Raw genomic sequence first — 13,396 nt, 5'->3', positions numbered from 1 at the left:
GGGGGGTGGTGGTGGTGGTGTGGAACCTCGGACGTTGAACCGGCGTAGCACTTCTCTGCTTCCCGAGAGTTTCTTATCCGTCGGATGAGAAAGAAATCTTTAAAGCGGGCTTTGATTCATAGGTGAGCAGAGACTAGTTCGCCGGGGAGAGCTTGGCACAAGTCGCGAGAGAAAGGGACGGGGAGAAAGCCCGAGATACAGGCGCGGCTGCGACGCTGCTCACAGAACAGAACGTGACCTGGCATTAAGTGTCCCCATAAAATATTGCGCTCATGTAAATACCGTCGTAAAATTCAGCACGCGGAAATGTTTCGCTCGCTAGCGTAAGGTCGTGCGAGCGGGGGTCCTCGCTTCAGCCGAGTTGCCCTTCCATTAGACCAAGAGCGAGCGAGAAGTAGAATCGTCCGAAACTCGGACAAAGTGGACGTAAATCGAAATTTGATGCGTTGCTATGAGGTGAGAATGTCTGCGAGAGAAAAATGGAGAGAAAAAAGTGAAAGCTGGAGGGAATTTATAGGAATGCAAGTTGAACGAGGGGATGAAGCGAGATTCCTTATTGTCAGATGGCGTCGCGTGACGACGATTTTATCGCAACACATAACGCTAGGGCTGAGATTTTTTTCCCATGAAAACGATTAAGATCGACTCGTATAAGTATTTATGTTGGGACGTTTACATTCAACGTGCACAAGAATATAATAAGATTTTACAACGACCTCGCTCGATCATTTCTCTTATAGAAATTACGATATATATATATATATATATGATTTCAGATTTATAGAAAATTCGCGCACCTAAAGTTTCTTTAATACAAGTACTTTGAATTTTCAAAAATGAATAGAAACACATGTAATAAGAATGACATATTTTAAACTTACATCACTTTACCCTGTGCGACACACAACTAGCGTTACGCAAAATATTTTGTAAATTAAATTTTATTAGATTAAGCTTTTCGAGCACATTAGAATGATATTTTAAAAGCGAAATTGCGAAGAATGAGCGAGTCGAGTACGGAAATTCGTATGTTTACGCTCGATTCAAATGTTCCACTCGACTGTGTACGCATGTTGAAAGAAAAAGAAAACAGAGAATCGAAATTGTTTAACGCTTCAAGTTCTTTTGTATACGGCGAAATTTCTTTTCTCTTCATAATAAAAGTACCATAGAGATTTTTTACATACTTATTGTTCAATTATGAATAGATCTTGTTAATTAAACATAACGGTTAAACGCGTAAACTTCTGTAGTAAAATTATGAATAACTTTCTTTACTTTATAATTAAGCTAAATGTAATGCTTGTATGTATATTACATAGATAGTTTTATTATGAAAAAGGCAGAATGCGTATGTTAATTTATCTAAATAATTTCCATTGAAATGTAATAAAGGTAAAATTAATTGAATATAAAACAAAATTGGATATAAATTTACAATAATTATATATCAAAATTTTTTTCTTATATAAATATCTTTTATTGTATGACATATATTACGTTATAATTGTTCATTAAAAAAATATTATTAACTCTTAAGATCAATGTCATTATTTCATGATATAGATTTTTATTTCCTTGAATATGTAAATTCCTTTTTGTAGTTTCAATAGACAGGAATAATAAATAAACTCTATATTTTATGCTTTGACAATACAATTCTGTATTTTAAATAATAAATTTGCATGATCATTTTCATGTATTTTAATTCCATTAAATATTTACTCCATTTCAATATAAATTCAAATGCTCTTACATACAAAAAACCTACTTGTAGAACCTTTGCATATTAATTTATAGCCTTTTAAAAACGCAATATAAACTATATTAACATATTAATTATGTACAGTTAATAATAATGCCATAAACATCTAAGTATAATATGTAAAAAGTAATTAGATTTAATATTCATGTTGCTTTTGTAACAGAACTTATATAAATACTTTGCTAATTAGCTAATTGTTCTAAGTTTAATCTTGTATAATCAATTACGTGCCTATTCAATATTGAGTTATCTAATTTGATTTCGATAGTAATTGCATTTTCCTTTCTCCTGGTTGCTTTAGTTAAAATATATATGTGTATATATATATATATATATATATATATATATATATATATATGCCCTCGAACGAGGGAGGCATTGTATGTTGACAAACATAAATGTTATGCGCGCGCCTACGTATGTATGTAATATATATATATATATATATATATATATATATATCGCATATTGTTATCCTTTGTTTCGACTTTAACTGTGGATTGGCATACGATTATGCAGCAAACATCCAAGTAGATGGACAAAGCACAATACTCCTGTCCCGCGTTTCGTCCAAACTGATCTCAATAATTCTCAACTGGATAGATCGCGAATTTCATTATCAGTACTATTAGTGACTAATGCGTGAAATTTTGCCTTAATATAACAATGTCATACAGTATGTGCTCATTTGCAATTGCTTATACATTAATTTTTATTATTCTAATTAATTAAAAAAAAAAAAAAACATAAATATGTACATATATAAAATTCTTAAAGCTAAATTTTCTAAAAAGAAAAAAAAATTGCTCATGTTTATCATTCATAATAAGAAATTTTTTATCTTATAAAGGCATTTTTTGGTATAGATAATTTATCTCATATAAATAAACATAAAAAAAAGGAGAAAAAACCGAACTTTTAGAATCTCCGAAATTTAAAGTTCGTGTTTCTGGAAGAAATGGCATGAGTAAAATTCATTTAACTTTGTGAAAATAAGAGAAATCCGTTTTTTTAAATGTATATTCGACCAATGTCGGCTCACATATGCATAAAAAATTTAATATGCACAGTATATGAGTTACGATGCTGCGTCGTCAGTACATTTACATATATCTGTATAATATACTTAAATCGAACAAGTATGTAAACGAAGAGAAGTAAAATGTTGATAACGAATAATATTTTGCATATTTTTATTCTTTCCCAAATGTTATTTCTTTACTATTATTATAATTATCATAATATAATATTACGTGGATCAAACATCCTATTGTTTACATAAATTTTATTACTTTATACAATTTGTCAATACTATCGGCAATTTGGTATATAAAAAATGTAAACTATTTAATACATCATAATATCAAGATTCTCACCATAATTATTTAACAATAAACGTATAATATTCTTTATTCTCAGGCCTCTTAATTTTACGGAAGGAAAAGTATTGAAGGTCTGCTCATAGCTCATTTAATTATTAAAATATTATCTCTAATTAAATATTAAATATAAAAAATTATGAAAATATTTATTTTCAAATAATAGAATTTATTTTAATGAGCAAATAGAATGAGCTTATATAATTAAAACCATTACAATTCAAATATTTATATATAAATCCTAATAAATTCAATTTTTAACTAAATATAGAAAGTGAAACTGAAATAAAATAAATCAAACCATATTAATGTAAATAAATTATACTAACTGTTAAAATTTATAACTTATCTAATTGCAATAATATTTCTAAAAAATTTTAAATCCCAAATATATTGATAAATTACATCATATTAATAACAAAGTTAATTGTGTAGCGTTTACGCTAAGTCTTTCAAACGCATGTTTAAGCTATTTTGGATTACAAGAATAACGTGAATAAATTGATATATTGAGTTACATAAAATACGGCATTTATTATTTTTGTTTATTTTATTAAAAAAATTAGAAAGTGGAGAGAGAGAGAGAGAGAGAGAGAGAGAGAGAGAGAGAGGACGTGATACATTGTGGCTTGGACAAATTGTATTAGTCGATAATAATAAACTGTAGTTGACTAATAATTGACGTGGAATGCAATATATGGATGTCATTATTCAATCTTTTCAATGATTTTCTCTCCAAGTCATCGATAATAATAATAAATGAGTCTTTAATAATGCTGAATGATTTTTTTATAATGCGTCTTTCCCCTAATTATTGTTAATTTACTAGCTACGCCCTGTTCTTTATAATCATTATATCAGAAGAATGAGAGAATCAGCTCGATTATTATTTTATTAAATTTTATCATATGTATATGTGTGTGCGCGTGTGTGTCTTTTCCGCGTTATCTTCCTTCTATATAGTTATTATTTTTTAATATCGTAATAAATGATTTTACGACATCATTGATGTGATAATAAATTATTTTAGCCTTTTACTATTTCCAATACTTTGAGTTTTTTTAATTTAGTTTATCCATATATCCATTTTTTATAATTCATGCATTGTTATGAATTTTCTCGTTTTCAAAAATTGTCTTTGCATACGACGGTTTATTGAATTATTCTTACTTCTGCAGCTTCCGCCATTCGCAACTATTATCTGTATTTTGTTTATTTCGTATTTTATATTGCCTGAGTACGGTCTACGACATGTTGATGTGGCCTCTTTGAAAGATTATATTTTTCTGTTATTACAATATATTATTTTGTTTATATAGTTTATATATTGGTTACTCCTATTTACTTTAGTTTATTAAGTAACTACCACAGTTCCTCGTTTCGATTTTACTATGTTCTCCTTAATCAACAAAACATCTTTCAATACTCTGTATTCATATTACTTGTTTCATATCGTTGTATCATTTTTTATTCATTTGTTCACGTATGAAAGTGCGTTTACTTTATAATGTCGCTTTAATTGTTTTTTTTTTATCGTACCACTGTATCGTACATTCTTTCCGTATTAATTAACTTTTTTTGCTGTTCTTGACTTATGCAGATATATTTTTGGTGGCTACCCGAGTCAAGCTTAATCTGTGAAATAATCTGTTTTATCCTGATTATAATTTTTATTCTCTGATTCTGATTATATGCATATATAGTATGCGTCTATGATTATCAAATATCTAAGAGTAATAGACATTAGAGAATAGAATAGACATTCATTTAAAATCTTGCATGTGGCTGCACTTGAACATTAACTTATTTATTTAATGTTAGTATATTTAAAATATCTTCATTTGATTATATTGTTTAATGCTATACATTAATAATATTATTATTCATATATTTGTCAGTAAGGATGTAAGGATGTAAGGATTATTTAATGATTAATTTTTATTTATTTATATTTTTGTTAAAAAATTGTATGCTTATAGTAATACAAGCGTGTATTGAAAAATAATTTTCAACAACAGTTAATATTGTCGCATTATCGTCTGTTTATGATTAACATGATTTATAGTACGAGAAGTACTGCAATGAAAGAAAGCGATATATTATAAATGTCATTTTCTTCCACGTCAATATTATCACATTATGATGTCTATGTTTTTATCGACGGTTTATTTTCGGTAATGCTGAACAATGATTTTACATTAAGATGCTAAATGTTATTACTTTCTCCTCCACTTTGTGTCATTATTATATAATAAATGTCTTGAAATCTCATTATAAAATTTACATGTCTCTCATTACCCATGTATGGATTGGGTAGGCGGAAAAGGGGGATTCAACATTATCTCTTTTTACGTGTCTCAAGCTTTTATTCTCTTATCTTGGATAAAACTACATATAAATATGTATGTGTATGTAAATGTCAATTCCACGTGCATTATTTGTTTTATATATCTAGCACTTACTTAAATTTCTATATGCGTTTTGAACATTTTTTTACCAACTAGTGGCTATTTCATCTATATGATATTTTATATTATTTCGTTTATTATAATAATCTATGCTTCATTAGATTTAGCTCTATTTATAAATGTGTATTATATAATTATTCCTTTAGTTCAGAAAATGCGATATTCTTTTGTTAGGCAAAAATGTTGGTAACTTTATATATATATATATATATATATATATATATAACAATAATAATATATTTATATATTTATATATTTATATATGATGGATTGAAACTATTGATAAATAAAATTTCAATAAAATTTTTCTATCTATATTTACCCAATTATAAGTATTATTTCAGTTTACGATGTATTTATTATTAGTAATTCATTCAGTTTTTTTATTTATCTTTTCTTTTATATTTGTAAATAAAAAATTTAGCCTTTCTAATAGAGTATATTATTATGTAGATGTATAAAAACTCAACTTATTGTAAAATATAGAATGGATTGAAAAATTGACATTAAACATTGTAGAATTTAAGTTTTTTTTATTATTTTTAAGTAAACAATAACTTAATCTAAGATTTATAAATATTTTATAATATTTGTAAAATTATGAAAGAATATTCATAATGTTGTTTAGTAGTTATATTTTTATAAGTTAAAAGTCAAACTAGTTATATACAGACACACGCACGCACGCACGCACACACGCGCGCGCGCGCGCGCACACACACACACACACCCACACACATACACACACACACACAAAATAAATTAATTATCATTTAATTTGGTTATTAAATTTACCTTGCGATATTATATCCGTGGGTATAACGGTGTTCTACGAATATTATAAAATTATAATAATATTATATTACAATATTAACATATATTTTAATTAGTAGGATTATTAGAAAATTAATTTATTTAGAAAGTATAGCATATAAATTAATTATTACTTTGTCAATTATGACATTGTTTTACATTGATAAATATCACATGAAGTATTTAATAATGGATATATGATTGTGATTGATAATAATGTTGAAATATTAAAAAAATTGGTTTTAATGTGGACTTTTTCTCTGTGTTATGTAAAATTTAATAAATATTATGTAGATTTTTTAAATTATAAAACAATATAAGATAGCAATCATTGTATGTTTATGTAAGATGACCGAATCTTTTTTAATAAATTATCAATCTTACTTTACAATATACAAATTATTTTCTATACGATATATGATATACCAGTTTTAAAAAATTTTTATATGAAACTTATCAATGATTCACAATACACTTATCCTTTTTTTATTACAGATATCAATTTATAAAATGATGGAAACCGAAAAATTAAAAGTAAAATTTCGGTTTAAGTGATGATGTGGCGGCAGCATACTTGAATATCGACAGGGTAACTTTACAATGCTTTCACGTAAATGCTTTTGTTCTCTCAGAAAATTGCACAACAACTATGCTAAAACAGCCGCCCGATGTTTACGATCGCAATACCTCGTCAACGATGTTTTAGCATTTCGTGTACAAGCTCGTTTTATTCTACTGAAATCCTTTGGGTAACGTTTCAATAAAAACCGAACGATCACTTTCATCCATATGTGTGTATATATATATATATATATATATATATATATATATATATATATATACGTATATATAATATACTAAACTACAATCTAAAATGAAAAAATCCATATATATATATAATGCATCCGTAAATAGAATTTTTCTTCGTGACTAATAGATACTAAAAGATAATTAGTACAATATTTTAAGTACAAGATGTGGGTTATTTGAAATCTATTATATACACCCACATGAAAATAAAAAATTAACTGTATACATGTAGTATAAAATCCATCTGCAAAATTAAAGTCGAAATGAACACAAATATATATATATATATATATATATATATATATATATATGTACTTCTCAGACGTATTAACTTTACAATAATCTCTTGTAAATAAAAAGTGAGAAAGGAAGAAACATGCAAAGTAAATTTTCAAATGGTATTCGTATCCCATGTAATTCAGTAAAAACAATTAAAAATGATATGATTATATACAAAAGTACATTGTATATAAATAGTTTAACTAAATCAAATTCCATCGTATCATTCTATCGCATATGTATTGAAATTTATTAATTTTATTAAATGCCTCATATTTATTGCTAATTAAATAGGAAAATATATTTAGTTAAGAATATAAGTTTTGCAGAAAAGTGAATTTTTAGAATTAACGAAAATTTTGATTTGTCGAAATACAAGACAATGGTCAAATCTTTTTTAATTATATTTTTGTATTTTTTATTTTAATTTTATTTCTACTAGCAACCATAAAATGTTCTCCCCACAAAATATCGCTCGTTCAGATCCGATCCAAGTATCCCAATCTATTACGGGAAAATATATCTACAGTTTACTTTTTTGTTTATTTTAAATAAAAACTATTAGAATATAATAGCGTAAGAATGCGACAGATAAAATAAATGGTAAATCTCATTAATCCTGACTTTGAATGTATGTGTTTCAGTGACGTGCCTGGAGCCGGACTTCCTGAATCCAATGGAGAACATTACGGTGCCGAAGGGTCGCGACGCGACGTTTACTTGCGTGGTGAACCATCTCGGTGGATACCGGGTGAGTCCTTCCTCCTCCGCGAGCGGTGATCACGGTGGTGCCAATCCTCGGGTAACTATCCACATAACATGATCTAACGTGACCGCCTGCTGTAATGGATCTTGTCGACACAACTAATAATAATAATCGATTCTGCCGCACTCTCTCTCTCTCTCTCTCTCTCTCTCTCTCTCTCTCTCCCTCTCTCACTCTCTCACTCTCTCTGTCTATCTATCTCTCTATCTATCTATCTATCTATCTATCTATCTATCGTAACTCTCTCATTGCACTCTTATATGCGAGCATTTAATAATATGCCTGCACCGCAGCACTCCTTTGTAAACAGATCTAATCCAACTCAACAAAACGATCTTTGCCTATATGACCTCTCTACCTAATTATTTCTTACTTTTCTCACAAACTGTCACCTACGCACTATGTATTACTTCTGTATTTCACCCGCTGCATATTCAATACACATATTACGTATTTTATACATGCTTGTATAAGTACTTACTGCACTGACGAACGAATTATCCGATCCGCTCTACCTCAGCCCTTATTACAGCGTTCATGAGTTTGCAAATTTTGAAGCTTTCAACCTTAACTAATATTCCAATGCCATCCTTCCAAAATCTATTTGGTGCGTTCGTCTCACCTTTAATCATAATTTGATCGCTCAAATTATATTGACGATAATAAGTATAGTCGTCCGCTTTGATCTGTGAATTTAATTTTCTGCCTTTACAAAATAAAAACTATTAAATTATTAAGTTCACAAATTATTATATTATAATGCTATTGAAATATTACTAAAATTTGTAAAGCAAAAACGATGATATAGATCAACTTGTAGCTTATAGCTTGTATCGTAATAATAATAATAATAATAATAATAATAATAATAATAATAACAATAATAACAATAATAATAATAATAATTAAAAATAATAATAATAAAAAAATAATAATAAATAAAATAATAATAAATAAAACAATAATAATAAAATGATATTAGAATTTTGCTTTAAAATAAGTTAATCGTAATAGATTTGTAAAAATAACCGTTGCATAAAGATAATTGGTACAGCCTTGTGAAATGTAACTAAATTAATGATAACAAAATTATATTAAGAGAGCATTAATAATGTTAACATAATGATCGGGAATTAAATTGAATTACGAATTGCTGCATGTAAAAGAAAGGCATAGAGATAAATTTGCATCTAATATTGCGTACATATTTATCACACAGACATTTTGATGATTCTATTTAAAATCCCTGGAAATGATGCATATGACTTTGGCAAACTCTGCAAAATCATTCTAAAAAAATTGTTGATAATGTATGCACTAGAAATACACATAAAAAAAAATACACTTTTCTTGGTTATTATATTCTTCCCTCAAACTTGATTATATTGTTACTTCATTGGTCTTGAGTTTGCCTCGTAAATAAAAATACAGAGAAGTGATACTCGTCCCAACAAATAATCGCATTAGCTTAGTACATAAGCAACGACTTAAAGCACTTGAAGTTGAATGGAAATTGCATTATGACAATTTATAGCGTGATCTAACGATCATGTATTTTTTTTCCTGCATGTTGGCATTTTATTGATTATTTTTTTTTTTCTTTTATTTGGCACATTGTAAAGATAATATATATATATATATATATATATATATATATATATATATATATGTATATATAGAAAACACAGGTGCTAAGCGATTTCAGCTTAAATATCATTTGGCAGATATTATAATCAAAGGCTGTACGAGCGGCTTTAAAAATGTTTTCGTTCGCTTTTTATACTCGAAGCAAACAAATCATGTCATTTATTTTTATTTATTTACCAGCTTTGCAAAAAAAAAAAAAAAAAAAAAAAAAAATCCCGCTGAATGTAAAATTCAATCGTAGGGGGAATAGAAGAATTTTTAGTTTTCATTAATATCCTCCTGTGATAGTCGATATGTTTAATTACTGCAGCGTCATAAGGGTTGTGCACCTCAATATGACTTGAGATAATGTGGATTACACAAATGGGTATGACAATTTATTAATATCATATAAAACTTAACGAATTGTTTATATATAGTATTTAATGCTTCACTTTAATCATTTACGTTTGTTATTATCAGAAAAACATTCTATAGCTAATTTTTTGTCACAGTGAGCTTCAATGGAACCAGATATCTTTTCTTTTGTAATTTGACGTAATAGCCAAGCGAGGGTTAAATTTTTCGTACATGTAAATACAGGGCAATTGTGTTGGCCGTTTTCGTATCGGTGTTGCAAAAAAAGAAAAAAAAAAGAAATAAAAGAATCCCTTAATCGTGCATGAAGGTACATAAATAAGCGTTCCGTTACCACATATGGTTAGAAAAAATTTTCTTTTCGAGTTAAGTAGTAGGAAAGAAAATGAAAATAATTATTGATCCAAAGCACCATGAGTAATATTTCTCAACGCAAACTTAACGAAGCATGTCGCGATGCATGAAGTAAGTTACTTTTCAACGAACAAGCGTATTGCATGAGCATGACTATTCTGACAGGAGTATAATGAGTATTCTATCTAGGATATTTTTGAAAACTAATGCGTTTTGAGAAAGAAATTGCAGGGAGTTGGGACAATAAAATTTCTTTACTCACTTGTACTTTTTTCTTTAAAGTATATGAAGTTTTAAGGAATTAGTTTGGAAATACTATTTCAAGAATTTTAATGTATTTAAATTATGCAATTAAAAAGAAATGTAAATCAAAGTGATTTATGCTCGAAATTTTCAAAAAAAAAAAAAAAAAAAAAAAAAAAAAAAAAAACAGGTTTTTCCCACAATATTAAGAAGAATTTTATAATGCGTATATAAATGTAATTTTATAGACAAAGATTAAATATCATCTTTTAGGATTAATAATAATATAATTTTCCTCATTTAAATTAAATTCATTATATTTAATATTATTGCGTAATATAAAAAGGTAATTAAAGCGATTAAAGTTTATAGGAAATAAAAAATATTTTTAGATTATAGGAACAATATTTATTTATTTATTTATTTATTTATTTATTTATTTATTTTTTTATTTATTTATTTTTATTTTTATTTTTATATAAATATTAGTTTAGGATTAGCAAAAATTATATACTCAACAACAATTATGATTAATTAAAAAAATTTGGTTTATATATTATATTTTATATATAACTCTTTTTTACCAAACGACTGCCGTCCAATGCCATCGATGAGATTGAGCGAATTAATTTTAATCAATCACTTGATATTATTAAAAAAAAAAATTTAAAGGAGACATATGCGAAAGTACAGAAAATTTACTACAAATTTTCATACAATTTGCTTGGATTTGGATAAAGATTGAATATATTGAGATATATGCATAAACGAGCAAGATAAACACGAAATTACTTATTGTTTGCAAGCATTGTCGTGACTTTTGTCTTTCCTAGCTCATGTAACAAAACATTTTCAAACATCATTTGCAGTAAGAATGAATAAATACTCAAAGTTTTGTATAGACAAAGTGTCAGTACAAATTACCAAAGTTTAAAAGTATTTTAATTTCAAATAACTTTCACAATACTTATTAATTATTTTTAAAAAATTGACGTTCTAAATATCTCAAACTTTTTTTCTTACTTGACGAACGTAACCCCCGAGTGATATGGCAACATCGTTAATTTCAAGCTATCAGCTGTATTTTCTTCCTAACTAAGTAATTCATACACTATTTAATTACCCATGAATGAATTTGACAACTTTAGAAATAGCTTCTGAAGAAACTCATAGCTCGCAGAAGAACTATTTTAAGATTGTGCTTTCCGACACGAGCATCGTAATGAAAATTGTCATTTTTCCGTCATTGATTTTCCCTCGCCGTCTCAACTTAAATAGCTTCGGGGTCAGGAATTATAATAATGAATAAGAGGATATTTAATTATGAAAGTAAAAAAAAATTTAATTAAACTATTTTTCAAAGCTATGCGTGCAACTTGGCAAGTGCCAAGCGGAGAATATTATTATACAAATAAAATGGAAATTATTTAACGTAACGTTGCTCATCAGCCGCATTATTCGCGAATCTAAATGTCATTTTGAAAATACGCTGCACTGTTTGGAAATGCTATTATCGCGAGGTGTTAGCTAACTTAGGCTAATTATAATTACTATATGAACAGCATCTGAACAGTAACATGGCTAGCTAAAGTTCAGCATCGACACGTGCTCGCTCGTAGGGGCAAAAAAAAAAAAAAAAAAAAAAAAAAAAAAAAAAATGGAAGAGTTTTTTGAAGCTGGTCGCTCAAGGAGACGATGCAGCATAGCTTTTTATAACTTCATGGAAGCTTTCTTGCATATGCGCAGCATTCACCGAGAGTTGCAAATGTAGCTTGTTTTATCATTTCGACCTGATAACGTGCATTTAATGCATCCTGATGACTCCCTTTTTCTATATGTAATTTTATAAAAAAAATTTTTCCTATAAACATTATATCGCTTTTTACAAAAATTGGCTTTGGAATACCAATGAAATCATCAATGTTAATGTAATAATAGCGACTTTTCGTTTCCCTATTAATGTTTTTCGTATTATATCATATGAATTTTGAATCTACATCATCTTGGAAATCCAATTATTACATTTTGACGCTTTGTCCATGCATTTTCTTTTTATACTTATATAGTCGTACACGTGTATCGAATTATTATATTATATTAGTTACGACTATATTTTAACACAAAACACGGATATGACGCAAGACATTTATTTATACGAAAAATTATTGTTTTTAATATCGTAGATTGCTCTATGTGTTTATTAGATTTTAGAAAGTACATTGAATAGAGAGCAAATTCTTCGTATAATATTTGACTAATTTTTCCATAACAGTAATCTAAGGATGACAATATTATGATACTTTATATACTTTTATATATTTTGTATTTTTAGTAGATTTTTAGTAAAGTAGTATTATACTTTAAATAATGTTTGTATTAAAATTTCCCGCAATATAATTATTTATGATATTATTATTGAATATTCCCTTTAGACTTATAATAAATATAATTATCCAATTATGTACGATGATTTTAATTCTTCATGGTGCATATAAAATATTGATTTTTAATAATA

At 27.3% G+C, this 13,396-nt stretch overlaps 1 protein-coding gene across 1 annotated transcript in view; it reads left to right on the top strand.

Annotated features, from left to right (window-relative positions):
- Positions 1-13,396, top strand: part of LOC105364407 (lachesin) — a 79,356-nt gene that overhangs the window by 30,957 nt on the left and 35,003 nt on the right. The window contains exon 2 of the mRNA XM_011502319.1: positions 8,159-8,316. Within this exon, the coding sequence (XP_011500621.1) occupies positions 8,159-8,316 (158 nt within the window). The remainder of the gene's footprint in view (positions 1-8,158; positions 8,317-13,396) is intronic.

The sequence above is a fragment of the Ceratosolen solmsi genome, unplaced genomic scaffold (assembly GCF_000503995.2).
Source record: "Ceratosolen solmsi marchali unplaced genomic scaffold, CerSol_1.0 scaffold31, whole genome shotgun sequence".
Classification (NCBI taxonomy): domain Eukaryota; kingdom Metazoa; phylum Arthropoda; class Insecta; order Hymenoptera; family Agaonidae; genus Ceratosolen; species Ceratosolen solmsi.
This window is presented reverse-complemented; position numbering and strand designations above follow the sequence as displayed.